Source organism: Pleurodeles waltl, chromosome 4_2, assembly GCF_031143425.1.
Source record: "Pleurodeles waltl isolate 20211129_DDA chromosome 4_2, aPleWal1.hap1.20221129, whole genome shotgun sequence".
NCBI lineage: Eukaryota > Metazoa > Chordata > Amphibia > Caudata > Salamandridae > Pleurodeles > Pleurodeles waltl.
The window spans coordinates 76679451-76697034 of NC_090443.1; the positions used below are offsets into that span (position 1 = coordinate 76679451).

A 17584-nucleotide genomic window follows, 5' to 3' on the forward strand; every position below is an offset into this window, starting at 1 on the left:
GCTCAGTTCCCTCAGAGGGCAGAACTTCTTCCTGAGAAGAGAGGTTCTCTTTTTCTGACTGTGTTGCAGTTGGTTTCCCAACTGACTTTCCTTTTCTCTTGGTAGGCTGGGCCATTTTTCCAGACTCCAGCTCTACTTTTTCACCCTGTGCCTTGCATTGTGCTCTTGGTTTTACACACACCAGTTCAGGGATACCCAGCATGGCTGCATGGGTTTTTAGTTCTACCTCAGCCCATGCTGAGGACTCCAGGTCATTTCCAAGCAGACAGTCTACTGGGATGTTTGAGGAGACCACCACCTGTTTCAGGCCATTGACCCCTCCCCATTCTAAAGTTACCATTGCCATGGGATGTGCTTTAGTTTGATTGTCAGCATTGGTGGCTGTATAAGTTTTTCCAGTCAGGTATTGGCCAGGGGAAACCAGTTTCTCTGTCACCATGGTGACACTGGCACCTGTATCCCTCAGGCCCTCTACACTTGTCCCATTAATAAAGAGCTGCTGCCTGTATTTTTGCATGTTAGGAGGCCAGGCAGCTAGTGTGGCTAAATCCTCCCCACCCTCAGAGACTAGAGTAGCTTCAGTGTGGACCCTGATTTGCTCTGGGCACACTGTTGATCCCACTTGGAGACTAGCCATTCCAGTGTTACCTGGATTGGAGTTTGGAGTGGAACTTTTCTTGGGACAGGCCTTGTCTCCAGTTTGGTGTCCAGACTGACTTCAGTTTCGACACCAGGCCTTTTTGGGATCAAAGTTTTTACCCTTGTACCCAGGATTGTTTTGTGAAGAGGCTCTGGGCCCACCCTCCTGTGCAGGTTTTTGGGGGCCTGTAGAAGACTCTTGACTATTTTTATTTTCGGCTGTCTCACCACCTTTCCCCTGGGGAGGTTTTGTGACCCCTTTCTTTTGGTCACCCCCTGTGGAAGTTTTGGACACCCTAGTCTTGACCCAATGGTCCGCCTTCTTTCCCAATTCTTGGGGAGAAATTGGTCCTAGGTCTACCAGATGCTGATGCAGTTTATCATTGAAACAATTACTTAACAGGTGTTCTTTCACAAATAAATTGTACAGCCCATCATAATTACTTACACCACTGCCTTGAATCCAACCATCTAGTGTTTTTACTGAGTAGTCTACAAAGTCAACCCAGGTCTGGCTCGAGGATTTTTGAGCCCCCCTGAATCTAATCCTATACTCCTCAGTGGAGAATCCAAAGCCCTCAATCAGGGTACCCTTCATGAGGTCATAAGATTCTGCATCTTTTCCAGAGAGTGTGAGGAGTCTATCCCTACAATTTCCTGTGAACATTTCCCAAAGGAGAGCACCCCAGTGAGATCTGTTCACTTTTCTGGTTACACAAGCCCTCTCAAAAGCTGTGAACCATTTGGTGATGTCATCACCATCTTCATATTTAGTTACAATCCCTTTAGGGATTTTCAACATGTCAGGAGAATCTCTGACCCTATTTATGTTGCTGCCACCATTGATGGGTCCTAGGCCCATCTCTTGTCTTTCCCTCTCTATGGCTAGGATCTGTCTTTCCAAAGCCAATCTTTTGGCCATCCTGGCTAACTGGATGTCCTCTTCACTGGAGTTATCCTCAGTGATTTCAGAGGTGTTGGTCTCTCCTGTGAGGGAACCAGCATCTCTGACTATTATTTTTGGAGTCAGGGTTTGAGAGACCCTGTTCTCCCTAGATAGGACTGGTAGGGGGGAATTTTCCTCCAAGTCACTATCCTCTTCCTCTGAGTTGCCACCCTCAGAGGGGTTGGCCTTTTCAAACTCTGCCAAAAGCTCCTGGAGCTGTATTTTGGTAGGTTTGGGGCCCATTGTTATTTTCTTTATTTTACAGAGTGACCTTAGCTCCCTCATCTTAAGATGGAGGTAAGGTGTGGTGTCGAGTTCCACCACAGTCACATCTGTGCTAGACATTTTGCTTCTAAAAGTTGGAATACTTTTTAAGAATCTACAACTGGTTCTAGAATCTAATTCAAACTTTTACAAACTTTTAAACTCTAAAAGAAATGCTAAACAGGATCTAACACAAGGCCCTAGCAGGTCTTTTAAGAATTTAGAAAACTTTTCAAATTGCAAAAATCAATTTCTAATGATAATTTTGGAATTTGTCGTGTGATCAGGTATTGGCTGAGTAGTCCAGCAAATGCAAAGTCTTGTACCCCACCGCTGATCCACCAATGTAGGAAGTTGGCTCTGTATGTGCTATTTCAAAGTAAGGAATAGCATGCACAGAGTCCAAGGGTTCCCCTTAGAGGTAAAATAGTGGTAAAAAGAGATAATACTAATGCTCTATTTTGTGGTAGTGTGGTCGAGCAGTAGGCTTATCCAAGGAGTAGTGTTAAGCATTTGTTGTACATACACATAGACAATAAATGAGGTACACACACTCAGAGACAAATCCAGTCAATAGGTTTTGTTATAGAAAAATATATTTTCTTAGTTTATTTTAAGAACCACAGGTTCAAATTTAACATGTAATATCTTGTTTGAAAGGTATTGCAGGTAAGTACATTAGGAACTTTGAATCATTTCAATTGCATGTATACTTTTCAAGTTATTCACAAATAGCTATTTCAAAAGTGGACACAGTGCAATTTTCACAGTTCCTGGGGGAGGTAAGTTTTTGTTAGTTTTACCAGGTAAGTAAGACACTTACAGGGTTCAGTTCTTGGTCCAAGGTAGCCCACCGTTGGGGGTTCAGAGCAACCCCAAAGTCACCACACCAGCAGCTCAGGGCCGGTCAGGTGCAGAGTTCAAAATGGTGCCCAAAACGCATAGGCTAGAATGGAGAGAAGGGGGTGCCCCGGTTCCGGTCTGCTTGCAGGTAAGTACCCGCGTCTTCGGAGGGCAGACCAGGGGGGTTTTGTAGGGCACCGGGGGGGACACAAGCCCACACAGAAATGTCACCCTCAGCAGCGCGGGGGCGGCCGGGTGCAGTGTAGAAACAAGCGTTGGGTTTGCAATGTTAGTCTATGAGAGATCAACGGATCTCTTCAGCGCTGCAGGCAGGCAAGGGGGGGGCTTCCTCGGGGAAACCTCCACTTGGGCAAGGGAGAGGGACTCCTGGGGGTCACTTCTCCAGTGAAAGTCCGGTCCTTCAGGTCCTGGGGGCTGCGGGAGCAGGGTCTTTTCCAGGCGTCGGGACTTAGGTTTCAGAGAGTCGCGGTCAGGGGAAGCCTCGGGATTCCCTCTGCAGGCGGCGCTGTGGGGGCTCAGGGGGGACAGGTTTTGGTACTCACAGTCGGAGAGTAGTCCGGGGGTCCTCCCTGAGGTGTTGGTTCTCCACCAGCCGAGTCGGGGTCGTCGGGTGCAGTGTTGCAAGTCTCACGCTTCTTGCGGGGAGTTGCAGGGTTCTTTAAAGCTGCTTCTGGAAACAAAGTTGCAGTCTTTTTGGAGCAGGTCCGCTGTCCTCGGGAGTTTCTTGTCTTTTTCGAAGCAGGGCAGTCCTCAGAGGATTCAGAGGTCGCTGGTCCCTTGGAAGGCGTCGCTGGAGCAGAGTTCTTTGGAAGGCAGGAGACAGGCCGGTGAGTTTCTGGAGCCAAGGCAGTTGTCGTCTTCTGGTCTTCCTCTGCAGGGGTTTTCAGCTAGGCAGTCCTTCTTCTTGTAGTTTGCAGGAATCTAATTTTCTAGGGTTCAGGGTAGCCCTTAAATACTAAATTTAAGGGCGTGTTTAGGTCTGGGGGGTTAGTAGCCAATGGCTACTAGCCCTGAGGGTGGGTACACCCTCTTTGTGCCTCCTCCCAAGGGGAGGGGGTCACAATCCTAACCCTATTGGGGGAATCCTCGATCTGCAAGATGGAGGATTTCTAAAAGTTAGAGTCACCTCAGCTCAGGACACCTTAGGGGCTGTCCTGACTGGCCAGTGACTCCTCCTTGTTGCTTTCTTTGTTCCCTCCAGCCTTGCCGCCAAAAGTGGGGGCCGTGGCCGGAGGGGGCGGGCAACTCCACTAAGCTGGAGTGCCCTGCTGGGCTGTGACAAAGGGGTGAGCCTTTGAGGCTCACCGCCAGGTGTCACAGCTCCTGCCTGGGGGAGGTGTTAGCATCTCCACCCAGTGCAGGCTTTGTTACTGGCCTCAGAGTGACAAAGGCACTCTCCCCATGGGGCCAGCAACATGTCTCTGGTGTGGCAGGCTGCTGGAACTAGTCAGCCTACACACACAGTCGGTTAAGTTTCAGGGGGCACCTCTAAGGTGCCCTCTGTGGTGTATTTTACAATAAAATGTACACTGGCTTCAGTGTGCATTTATTGTGCTGAGAAGTTTGATACCAAACTTCCCAGTTTTCAGTGTAGCCATTATGGTGCTGTGGAGTTCGTGTTTGACAAACTCCCAGACCATATACTCTTATGGCTACCCTGCACTTACAATGTCTAAGGTTTTGTTTAGACACTGTAGGGGTACCATGCTCATGCACTGGTACCCTCACCTATGGTATAGTGCACCCTGCCTTAGGGCTGTAAGGCCTGCTAGAGGGGTGACTGACCTATACTTGCATAGGCAGTGAGAGGCTGGCATGGCACCCTGAGGGGAGTGCCATGTCGACTTACTCGTTTTGTCCCCACTAGCACACACAAGCTGGCAAGCAGTGTGTCTGTGCTGAGTGAGGGGTCTCCAGGGTGGCATAAGACATGCTGCAGCCCTTAGAGACCTTCCTTGGCATCAGGGCCCTTGGTACTAGAAGTACCAGTTACAAGGGACTTATCTGGATGCCAGGGTCTGCCAATTGTGGATACAAAAGTACAGGTTAGGGAAAGAACACTGGTGCTGGGGCCTGGTTAGCAGGCCTCAGCACACTTTCAATTGTAAACATAGCATCAGCAAAGGCAAAAAGTCAGGGGGCAACCATGCCAAGGAGGCATTTCCTTACACTAGGCATCTATTAAGAAGAATTGCTGTGTGTCTGCTATGAGGAATTGTGTGGTATTTTCTGAGAATGAATGCTGACCTGCTTATGGGATTGCAGGATATCTATCTACTTTGGAAACTCGCTGGTATCTGCTCAATGTGCTTAGTCTGCTCGCTATCTGTAGTAAGAAATTACTACGTATGTGATGTGACGTGCCATGTTGGACTGATGGGTATCTCTTTTAATGAACTTCTGCATATCTGCTCAGAAGAGTTTCTTTGTGTCTCTTTTATTTAAATGCCCACAATCTGCTCCATGGAATTGCACGATATCTGCTGTCAAGAAATGTGGGTATCTGCGGTGAGGATTTGCTTGGTAAAACTGCTGTATAATTGCTGTTGGGGATTGCTTGGTATAGGCTTTGATAATTTGCTTGGTAGAATTGCTAGATAACTAGGGTGAGGAACTCTTGGGGTCTGCTAAGGGGAACTGTTGTTTGTGTGATGTAAAAGACTGCTGGGTGTCTGTTATGAGAAATATGATTGATGTCTGCTATGAGGAAATTAACCTATTACTAATTGGTAACCTTCATTACCCTTAGGCTAGTCCTTATCTACTCACTCTACCTTTTATTTGTATTAGGCTGCACATACGAACCTTCGAAAGTCCACCTTCCTTTGCTATCTACCTGCTTATTTATGATCCAAAATAATGTTGCAGGTGCCAATTAATTCTGGAATGGATGGAGGGATTGATTGTGTGATAAGGAGGACTGGCCTTAGATTACTGGTAGGTCTAGCTCATAATAATTACACATGAGGATTTACCAAAGCTCATCAGTACCAAGACACAATTATATATTGCTATAAACTGAGACAGGTATTTTCAACAATTAATTTATTGCAGTTTCCAAGACTGAAGCTCCAAAATTCTCAGAATTAGATAAAAGCAAATCCAATTTATACTAGAACAAAAAAGTATTCGGTATCGCCCATGTAGCAGTGCTACAGATTTTCTATAATAACCTCTTGCATCCAACCATGATGCAGCCACAGGCCTTATTGATTTACCCAGAATTTTCCCTGGTAGCTCTTTTCCTGATGATGCTTAGTCGTGAGTAATTGCTTGTCTGACCCACCATCTAATCGTAGCAGAAGAAGCCTTCATTCCTTTATTCACTGCCCCACATCAAACAAATTCTGAGATGACCTGAACGTTTATTCTTTCCAAATAAATCGTTAAGGCTCCATTAACATCTAAAGAAGGTGGAATTGGAAGTAATATTTCTTGCAAGAATTGTGAGCGTGACTAAACCTCTGGCCTTAATTTTGGATCTGGCATAAAGACTATTTTGTCTGGGAAAAATGTCATATAGGTGTATGAGCGTAATAAAGAGCTCATCTCGCCTAAACTCCTTGCAAACGTTAAAATCACTAAAAAGCTACCTCAGCCGTCAACCAAGACATTTGTGACTGTTCATAGGCTCGTTCTGGAAACTTTTTATTTTAAGACTACTGCAAGGTCCCATGAAAGAAAAAGATCAATAACCACTGACCTTCTCAGACTAAAATTCTTCAAAAGTTAAATCGACACTGTAAGTATCTCTGACAAATTTTCCCTTGTCTCTCTGACTGATTAAATAGCCGCCCATTGAGATCTCACAGTAGAAGGGAATAAACACTTCATAAAACCTTCCATCGGGAAATCTATGAGCTTTAAAGGCTCACTTGCAATTAAATCTGTACCATTTTACACAACATAACTGGAAATGCTTCCAGTGCTTAGAATATGCTTGCAATGTTCACTTCTTTCGTAACTCTTGGATATCAACAGATATGTCCTAAGAGCAACCTAACTGTTGCAGCCCAAGCCTCTCAAATTCCAAGCCATCAGCTCAGACATATGGCATTGCTGATAAAACAGAACTGGTAACAGTAGAGAAGGTCAATGGAGAGGCACAATAAAATGATGGTCTACCACTGAGATAGCAGAAGAAACCATGGTTCTGCTTGGGCCAAAAAAAGCTATGAGAATCACAACTATTACCTCCTTTTGAATCCTCTTAAGCACCCTAGGGAGGAGGTTAATAGTCAGAAATGCATATAGAGTGCCTTGAGGCCATGGTTCTGGTAATTAATCCATTCCCATGTTTTTGCACCATATCTTGGTGCGGAACTGGGGCAGGAGAAAGTTGGAGAGATACACAAAGAGATCCAAGCTCAGTTGAACAAAATGGTTCACTATCAACTGGAACATTTGTTGACTGATGATGGAATATTCTGGCTCAGACAGTCTGCCTAATGATTGTCCCAGTCTAGAATAAACATTGCTTTTCAGGACAGAAGACTTGCCTCTGACCAAACCAAAATATCCCTTGCTGACCTGGCTAGGGATTGGCACCTTGTATCCCCATCCCAGTTTATGTACGATTTGGCTACTTGGTTGTCCAATCTTATTAGCATGCCTGGTTGGCTACAACATTTGAAAAACTCTGGAGCACATTCCATATGGCTGCTATATCTTTTAAAATGAAGGACTGTAGTCTTTCTGAGGAGACTAGCATATTTGACCTTCTTGATCGCCTCATGCCGCATCTCACCCCCACTGCCTGGCATCTGTTGTGAGGACTAGTGAAAGATGTTCTAACATGGGGATCCCTTTTTGTAAATGGTCTGGGACCAACCAGCATGGAAGTTTCTGTACTATGGCCTGAAATAAAGGAATTCGGGTATCATATCTCTGTGACGTTGGGGAACAATAGAACATGCTGGATTAATGACTTCAAATGATGAAGGGACTAGGGTACCACTACCATGCACGCAACCGTCATTCACTGAATCCTCAACCACTACTGAGCCGCAGCCTCTTGACACTTCAGAAGCTGTAATAGATGGGATTGTTGGTCCGACCCTCACGACTCCAGAAGAAATTCTCATGCCTTCTGACTGTCGTACAGATCCCCTATAAAATTATTTGTTTCAGTTGGAATAAATTGCATTTTTTTCATATTAAGAAAAAATCCCAGGGAAGGGATCCACATTGGCTTTGGCGTTTGAAAAAGAAGATGACACAATAAGCCAATCAGCTAATTAGGGGAATAGTTATACATCTTGTAATTGTAAATCAGCAATACCAGGAGCCGATATTTTTGTGCCCACCCTCAGGCTCCTTAGGGAAGCACCTTGAACTGGTAAGAAGAACCTGCTATGGCAGACCTCAGGTATTGTCAGAATTCTGCATGTAGTGGAACTTGAAAATAGGCATCCTACATGTTGAGAGTCAGTAAAAAGTCCAATTGACAATTTGCAATGTCACCATCTGATATGATATTTTTCTGACATATTTGTAGACGTTCTGGATATCCAACATAGGTCCTGCTTTTGGAACTAAAAAGAGTATTAAATAAAATAATTGAGACCGCTTTGGACCTGGAACTGGCATTCTTTTGTAACATAGCTTGAGGGTTGCTGCTACAGCTGTAGCTGTTGTGATCAGGTCTTTCCTGCACATGCAGCTCTCAGACCACGAGCCCAACCTCGAAAGTAACGGCTACTCTACAGTAGGTCTTGGAATAGTCGCATTTGAAGAAAATGCTTCCTAGGATGGTAGGGTCTAGCGGGCTGGAGACTTTTCAAATCTTCTGCTGATTTTATGACTAGATGTAACTAAAAAGAAAACAATGTATCCCCTAAAAAGGGAAATTGGAAACAATGCACCACCAATCTTTGTGCTGAATCCAGATTCCACATTTTCAGTCATAAAAGGCATCTCCTGCCATCGAAGTGGCTGCCAACATCGTTCACGACCACAGGATATTAAAGGAAATACCCCAAAGAAACTGTGATAACAGATCCATGTTCACCAAGACCTCTGCTGGATCCATTTCTCCCAGTAGGCAATCAAACAATGCCTTAAAGTCTTTAAGCAGCGTTTGAGTGGTATACCCCGCACAGGTCACAGAACCTGAGAGCACAATTCGATGCTGCAAACGCTGCCTTCAATGGCCCTCCCACTGTTTCTATCTATAGCATTTTATGTGAGAAATGTCCTGGTGCCTGTTGTGAGGAATTGCTTAGTATGTGCTATGAGGAATCACTTGGTGCTAATTGCTGGGTATCTGCAATCAGCAATTGCTTGGTATATGCTGTGAAAATTGCTTAGCAATTGGATGGTATTTGATGTGAGAAAATGCTGTGCGTCTGATGTGAGAAATTTCCCAGTGTCTGTTGTGAGGAGTTGCTGGGTTTTTGCTGCGAGAAATTGCTTAGGGTATATAGTGAGACGTCACAATACAATATATATTGCTTGGTAGAATTGCTGGGTACCTACCACATGGAACTGCAGGTCATATGCTGTACGAAAGTGCTGGATATCTGCAGTGTGGAAGTGATGCGTGTCTGCTCTGAAGAACTGTTGATATTTGCTGGGACTAAATACATGCTTTGAGAAATGTGTAGATAAACATTTTCAAGAATTGCTCATGGCTAGTGGTGTGGTATATTGAGTCACAAACTTTTGAAGTAGCTATTTGAATGACTTAGTAATTATCAGAACATGCGAATCACTGTAAATCTATTGTGAAACTGACAATGAATCCACTGTGAGAAACAACAAGGCATTCTCCATGAGAGTAACACATATTGACTAAATGGAATAAACATGACATGAGGATTAACATGCCTCCCTCTATGGTGAACAATAAGGCATCCTCTGTGAAAAATAATGACCAGGCATCCTTTATGGGAAATAACGACTTTTTATACAGACGATATCAAAGCATCAACTATAGGGATTACCAAGTGTCTGCTATAACTAAGATATCCTCAATGGGGGATAACCATGCATACCACATGGCAAATAGGTCATCCAATATGGGAAGTAAGAAGGCATTTACTGTGGGATTAACAACACACCCTGTACAGGGAATAACAAGATACTTATGGAACAAACAGGCATGCATTATGTGGCCTTACAATGCATTTGTGCAATAGAATTCTATAGGTTAAAGACATGGATTTTACACTACTATTCCTGCATACAGAACTCTGATTCTTACCTCATTTTGCCAGGAACCACATCCCTGTTCCCATCTGATAGATCATTTGCTGAAATTAAAAAATAGTTCAGTGTTTTTTACAGAGAGAGAGACAGAGAGAGAGAGAGAGAGAGACAGAGAGAGACTGGTGGATCACTGGAGCCCCTCACCCCTGTATTAATCTTTGACTTTCTAATAAATCTCTGGCAACATTTGCTACTGGTGACTTTACTCCCACGTCTACGTGAATTTAGTGGTGCCAGTATTAAGGAAGTCTAAAAGAGATGTGCTGCACTTCTATGAGTGAGAAGGAGACCTAGAACAGCTCCTTTGGCATTGTGATGTTATCATAGCTTATGGGACATCATGGTTACCAACTCTCTTCATAAGCTTAGATCATTGGGATATACTTAGAGGAACCCAGGATGAATGCTGTCTACAGAGAAATAGGGAGCCAAAGTGGCATGCCATGAACAGACGTGAAGAGTAGACCATCCCTCTTTAAAAGAATTTTGGTGGCAACCCTACATGTGAGCCCCTAAAGAGGTACTTTACATGATAAGAAGCTCAAAGCAGTTTCCCAATTTTGCAAAAGTAGGAGGGAAGATTGAACCTCAGGGAAGTGAAGAGATGCATTCGCTTGTCCTTCAGCTGTCACTGGCACAGGCACTTGGAAGCAGGCTGTGAAGATTGGAAAGCAGGAGACGTAAACAGACGGGTGTCTTTTGGGAGTCAATGGCATCACCTTTCACTACTGTACCCTGTGCTAGTTGGGAAACCTTCCTGGCCTGGTGAAGCCAGTGGCAGTGGATGATGAGTCTCCAGTTGGTAGCAGTCTGTGAAAGGGTAGAGATTAGAGGTGGGTGAGCTAAGCAATGCTCAGGCCTAGCTTGAGTTGAGTGACTGGCATTGGCTCGGTCCTTGTCCCATAGTGACCGGTCAGCTCAATATAGTTGTGTCAAGAATTTATTGAAGTTAGTGTACCAATTTACAGTAAAAAGTTGGAGTAATTAAACACAAAGCATTGTCTTTTGGTGGTAAAGCAAAATATTGATTCAGTTGGCAAATTTCACAGTGTGGAACCAGGAAGTGTGGCTCAAATGCCAGCTTCACCACTTGACTAATCTGTGTGATTTTATGCAAATCGCTTTAGCAGGGATGATGGAAGAGAAGCAGGGATGATGGATGAGAAGTAGGAATGATGGATGAGAAGTAGGGATGATGTATGATGGATGAGAAGTAGGGATGATCAATGAGAAGTAGGGATGATGTATGATGGATGAGAAGTAGGGATGATGGATGAGAAGTGAGAAGTAGGGATGATGTATGAAGGATGAGGAGTAGGGATGATGGATGAGAAGCAGGGATGATAGATGAGAAGTAGGGGTGATGGATGAGAAGCAGTGATGATGGATGAGAAGTAGGGGTGATGGATGAGAAGTAGGGATGATGTATGATGGATGAGAAGTAGGGATGATGGAAAAGAAATAGGGATGATGGAAGAAAAGCAGGGATGATGGATGAGAAGTAGGGATGATGGAAAAGAAGCAGGGATGACACACAGGGATGAGAAGTAGGGATGATGGAAGAGAAGTTTGGATGATGGAAGAGAAGTAGGGATGATGGATGAGAAGTAGGGATAATAGATGATGGATGAGAAGTAGGGATGATGGCTGAGAAGTAGGGATGATGGATGAGAAGCAGGGATGAGAAGTAGGGATGAGGAGTGAGGAATGAGGATGTCCTAAAATGGATGCTGTACACGCTCACTTTCAAAAAGCTAAATGGAGGAAGAGTGAAAAAAAGACAGGGCTATCCCATTAAGTAGACACAGGGCCCGCTCCCTACACTGGCAGGAGCCTAAGGTGCAAATAAGGCCACATTGGCATTACCTGTTGTGTTGTTCAGGTGCGAGTGGAAGCAATTCATGTTCTTTCATGACCTTACACTGCGTTCTTGAAGCTGTAACAGCGGTCACTCGGCACATGCGCTGCTGAGCACCCGCCATGCCTTGCTGAGGGAGAAGCAGGAAACAGAACCTCTGCTTCTCCACACCCCAAAGGTCTTAGAGCATCTGCTCTATCAGAGCTACAAAGCACGTCTCCCCTCGCCATGCCTGCACGCTGCATGTGCCACTACTGCTTGTACCTTAAAACAAGTACTGCTTGCCCACGCAGCGTGCTGGTAGAGAAGGGCAGATTTGCCAACTTGTGAAACTTTCTCAGTGTATGAGAAGGGGGTTGAGCCTTGAAGGGGCATGTCTTAGTGCTAAACACGCTTTTAAATTCACTGTCTCTAAACGTCCCCACCCAAGTGTGAGGTCTGCCTGAACCTTGTGGTCTATGTCATGTGTGCCGCGGTGACCGTCCACGTCACGAGTTATATAAACGTTGCTGGTCTCTGCCACGTCGGCTCGACCAATATATATATTCTCACGGGTGGGGGCAGATAGTTCCCCCTGCGCAGGACCACCACATGGCGTTGCCTACCTACATGCAGCACTACATTCCTCCCCAACTTAAGATAGAACCAAAATCAACAATGTACTCCCATACAAAAGCTTGCTACTGAACCAAATGGAACACAGGAACAAACCAGCATCTGCCTGGACGCAATAGGCACCCCCATGATGGTACCTTTATACTCAGTCATAAAGTCAGCATCCCTGCTGGACGGATGAGGGTTAGACCTTAGAGTAGACTATAACGTCCTGCCCAAGACCTTCTGGACCAGGGCCGGCTTTAGGACTGGTGGCGCCCTATGCAACAGTTTATTGTGGCGCCCTCACCCCATGACCTCCTCCTCAGTTTCACTCACTACCACCCGGCAAATGTGCCCCTCATCTCTCCATCGCTCCCCTTTCACATACATTCATGTGTTTTATAGCACTTGTAAAGGCTGGCTTTACTAATCCACTCAGCTAGCCACATAAAATATAGGGGCATATTTAAGAGCCCCAGCGCCATTCTAACGCCACACTAGCGTCCTTTTTTTAAGCTAATGCGGCATTAGAAGGTCCCATATTTACAAAGTGGCGCAATGCATGAATTGAGCCACTTTGTATCCCTTTGGGCTACATTATGCCTGTGCCAGGCATAATGTATGCAAAGGTGGCATTCCCCCATTAGGGAGGGCCAAACAAATGGTGCAAAGAAATCGGACAAATTTCTTTGCGTCATTTTTTTCCGGCATTTTAACGCCAAAGGAGACATCTGTTGGTTACAATGGGCCTCTGGGTGCTTTGCAGGATTAGCATCAACATTTTTTACGTTAATCCTGCAAAGCACCGGACTAGCGTAAAAAATGATGACACTAGTCCCCCAACTTTAGCCATGTTGCACCATATTTTAAATGCAGTGCACACATGGTGTCATTAGGGGAGCACTAAGAGATGCAAGAAAAGTGGTGCAGCACTGTGTGCAGCGCCACTTTTTTCAAATATGCCCAATAGGGGCATATTTAAGAGCCCCTAGTGCCATTCTAACCCAACATTAGTGTAATTTTTTTTAAGATAATGTGGCGTTAGAAGGCCAAAAACGCTGTGCCATATTTACAAAGTGGCACAATGCATGCATTGCACCACTTTGTAACCCTTAGCGCCACATTATGCCTGTGCCAGGCATAATGTATGCAAAGGGGGCATCCCCCGGTTAGGGGGTCCAAAAAAATGCTACAAAGAAATCTGACTGATTTCTTTGCGTCATTTTTTTCCGGCATTTTTAACGCCTGCTCAAAGCAGGCATTAAAAGGAGGCTTCCATTGTTTACAATGGGCCTCTGGGTGCTTTGCAAGATTAGTCAACATTTTCAATGCTAATCCTGCAAAGCGCCAGACTAGCATAAAAAATGCTGACGCTAGTCCCCTAGCTACTGCCATGGTGCGCCACAGTTTAAATATGACACACACATAGTGGCGTTAGGGGGGGTGCTAAAGGGCGCAAGAAAAGTGGTGCAGCACCGTGTGCAGCACCACTTTTTTCAAATATGCCCCATAGGGCAGTGCTTAATTTGTAAATAAAAATTTGCTGGTGCCCAAAGCCCTCCTCTTAAACACGCGGCTGCTGCATTGAAATGTGTGAACACAGAATACAGTGGTAGCATAATCCTGAAGCCATGTCGGGCCTCTTCAATCCATTTGCAGGCACTCCCTGCCTCTTCACCTCACTCTTGCGGATTTCTGCTTTTTCCCATTGTGACGCTTTTTCGTTTTCCTCTTCCTCATTCTTTCTCATATGTGTCTTTCTCTTGCAGTAAATGCTTGAGGCAGAAAAATAAGCGCCAGCCCTAAAAAATAAGTGCCGGTGCTCCGCACTGTAAACAACAAGCACAAATTAAGCACTGCCATAGGGGCATATTTAGGAGCCCTTGTGCCATTCTAATGCCACATTACTGTCATTTTGTACACTAATGTGGCACTAGAAGGCCAAAAACGTGCCGTATTTACAAAGAGGCGCAATGCATTCATTGCGTCACTTTGTAGTCCTTTGCATTACATTATGCCTTCGCTAGGCATAATGTATGTAAAGGGGGCATCCCCCCGATAAGGGGGCCAAAAAAATGACGCAAAGAAATCTGTTAAATTTCTTTGCGTTAATTGTTTACAGCACTTTTAACGTCTGCTCAGAGCAGGCATTAAAAGGAGGCATCCATTGGTTACAATGGGCCTCTGGGTGCTTTGCAAGATTAGCATCAACATTTTTTACGCTAATCCTGGAAAGCGCCGGACTAGTGCAAAAACTTCTGACCCCGTTCCCCTAACTACTGCCTGTAGGAAAGTACCATCTTGCCTGGCATGTTACCCCCATTTTTACATGTTTATAAGTTTGTTTTTGCCTGTCTCACTGGGATCCTGCAAGCCAGGACCCCAGTGCTCATAGTTTGTGGCCTGGCTGTGTATACCTGTGTAGTGACTAACTGTGTCACTAAGGCTCTGCTAACCAGAACCTCAGTGCTTATGCTCTCTCTGCCTTTAAATTTGTCAATATAGGCTAGTGACCACTATTACCAATTTCAATTGGCACACTGGAACACCCTTATAATTCCCTAGTATATGGTACCTAGGTACCTAGGTACCAAGGGTATTGCGGTTCCAGGAGATCCCTATGGGCTGCAGCATTTCTTTTGCCACCAATAGGGAGCTCAGACAAACCTTTACACAGGACTCCCACTGCAGCCTGAGTAAAATAACGCACACGTTATTTCACAGCCATTTTCACTGCACTTAAATAACTTATAAGTCACCTAAACTTCACTTGCTGACGGTTAGGTGCAAAGTTACTAAGTGTGAGGGCACCCTTGCACCTACAAAGGTGCACCACATAGTTCAGGGCCATTTCCCCGGACTTCGTGAGTGCGGGGACACCATTACACACGTGCACTACATATAGGTCAATACCTATATGTAGCTTTACAATGGTAACACCGAATATGGCCATTTAACATGTCTAAGATCATGGAATTGTCCCCCCATGCCAAATCTGGTATTGGGGTGCCAATTCCATGCATCCCTGGGGCTCCACTATGGACCCCGGGTACTACCAAACCAGCTCTCTGGGGTTTTCTCTGCAGCTACCGCTGCTGCCACCCCACAGACAGCGTTCTGCCCTCCTGGGGTCTAGGCAGACCAGTCTCAGGAAGGAAGCACAAAGAATTTCCTCTGAGAGAGGGTATTACACCCTCTCCCTTTGGAAATAGGTGTAAAAGGCTGGGGACGGGTAGCCTCCAGTCTCTGGAAATGCCTTGAAGGGCACAGATGGTGTCCTCCTTTCATAAGCCAGTCCACACCGGTTTAGGGAACCCCCAGTCCCTGCTCTGGCGCAAAACTGGACAAAGGAAAGGAAAGTGACCACTCCCCTGTCCATCACCACCCCAGGGGTGGTGCCCAGAGCTCCTCCAGTGTGTCTTAGACCTCTGCCATCTTGGATCCAGAGGTGTGAGGGCACTCTGGAGGCCTCTGAGTGGCCAGTGCCAGCAGGTGACATCAGTGACCCCTCCTGATAGGTGCTTGCCTGACTAGGTGGCCAATCCTCCTCTGAGGGCTACTTAGGGTCTCTCCAGTGGGCTTTTCCTCAGATAACGACTTGCAAGAATTCACCAGAGTTCCTCTGCACCTCTGTCTTCGACTTCTGCCAAGGATTGACCGCTGACTGCTCCAGGACGCCTGCAAAACTGCAACAAAGTAGCAAGAAGACTACCAGCAAAATTGTAGCGCCTAATCCTGCCGGCTTTCGCAACTGTTTCCTGGTGGTGCATGCTTTGGGGGCTGCCTGCCTTCATACTGCACTGGAAGCCACGAAGAAATCTCCAGTGGTTCGACGGAATCTTCCCCCTGCTTCAGCAGGCACCAAACTTCAGCATCACCGGTACTCTGGGACCCCTCTCTTCCTGACGAGCATGGCCCCTAGAACACAGGTGGTGGACCGAAGTGACCCAGACTGTCCAGTGGTCCAAATGTCCAAATTTGGAGGAGGTAAGTCCTTGCCTCCCCTCTCCAAACAGTAATCCTTTGCACCGCGTGAACTGCAGCTACAAGGACTTCTGTGCACATTTCCACAAAATCCTGCATGCACAGCCAAGCTTAGTTCCCCAGCCCTCTGTCCTGTGATATTCAGCTCCCTGAGTTGTCGTGGAACCCCATTTTGTAGTGTTGAGTCTTCTTGAACCCATGTTCAAGGACTTCTGCGGGTGCTACCTTCTTGTGCATGAGCTCTCTGTGTTGCTGAGGGCCCCCTCTGTCTCCTCTTCCAAGTGGCAATATCCTGGAACTTACTGGGCCTGGGCAGCACCCTTTTTCTTCAACCACTACTCTTGCAGCTAGCAAGGCTTGTTTGCAGTATTTTGCCAACGAAACAACTCTGCATCCTCCAGCACTCTGTGGGACATCTTCTGCACGAAGGAGAAGTTTCTAGCACCTTTCGTTGTTGCAGAATCTTCAGCTTCTTCCATCCGAAGGCAGCCATTTTGCACCTTCATCCGGAGTTTAGTTGGCTCCTGCCCCCCTGGACACTTTCGCGACTCTTGCACTTGGTCCCCTTCCTTTACAGGTCCTCAGGTCCAGGAATTCATCTTCAGTGCTTTGCAGTCTGTTGTGGTCCTCTGTCACGACTCTAGTGTGTTTCTGGAGAAATAGTAGTACTTTACTCCTACTTACCAGGGTCTTGGGGTGGGGTATCTTGGACACCCGCAGTGTTTTCTTACACTCTCGAGCAACCCTCTACACACTACACTAGCCTAGGAGTACATTTGTGGTTCGCATTCCAGTTTCTTAGTATATGGTTTGTGTTGCCCCTAGGCCTATTTTTGGCACATTGTCACTAAAATAAAGTACCTTTATTTTTAGTAACTCTGAGTATTGTCTTTCTTATGACATAGTACCTATATAAGTGGTATAGTAGGAGCTTTGAATGTCTCCTAGTTCAGCCTAAGCTGCTCTGCTATAGCTTCCTCTATCAGCCTAAGCTGCTAGAACACTACTAATCTACTAATAAGGGATGACTGGACCTGGCACAAGGTGTAAGTACCATTGGTACCCACTATAAGCCAGTCCAGCCTCCTACACCGCCGTGGTGCACCGAATTTTAAAAATGACCCACAAATGGTGGCGTTAGGGGGGGGCGCTAAGAGGTGCAAGAAAGGTGGCGCTGCACTGGGTGCAGTGCCACTTTTCGTAAACATGACCCATAGTTCTGT

At 45.8% G+C, this 17584-nt stretch overlaps 1 protein-coding gene across 1 annotated transcript in view; it reads right to left on the reverse strand.

Annotated features, from left to right (window-relative positions):
• Positions 1-17584, reverse strand: part of TAC3 (tachykinin precursor 3) — a 144783-nt gene that overhangs the window by 14172 nt on the left and 113027 nt on the right. Inside the window, exon 6 of the mRNA XM_069230769.1 lies at positions 9918-9966. Coding sequence (XP_069086870.1) covers positions 9918-9966 — 49 coding nt within the window. The remainder of the gene's footprint in view (positions 1-9917; positions 9967-17584) is intronic.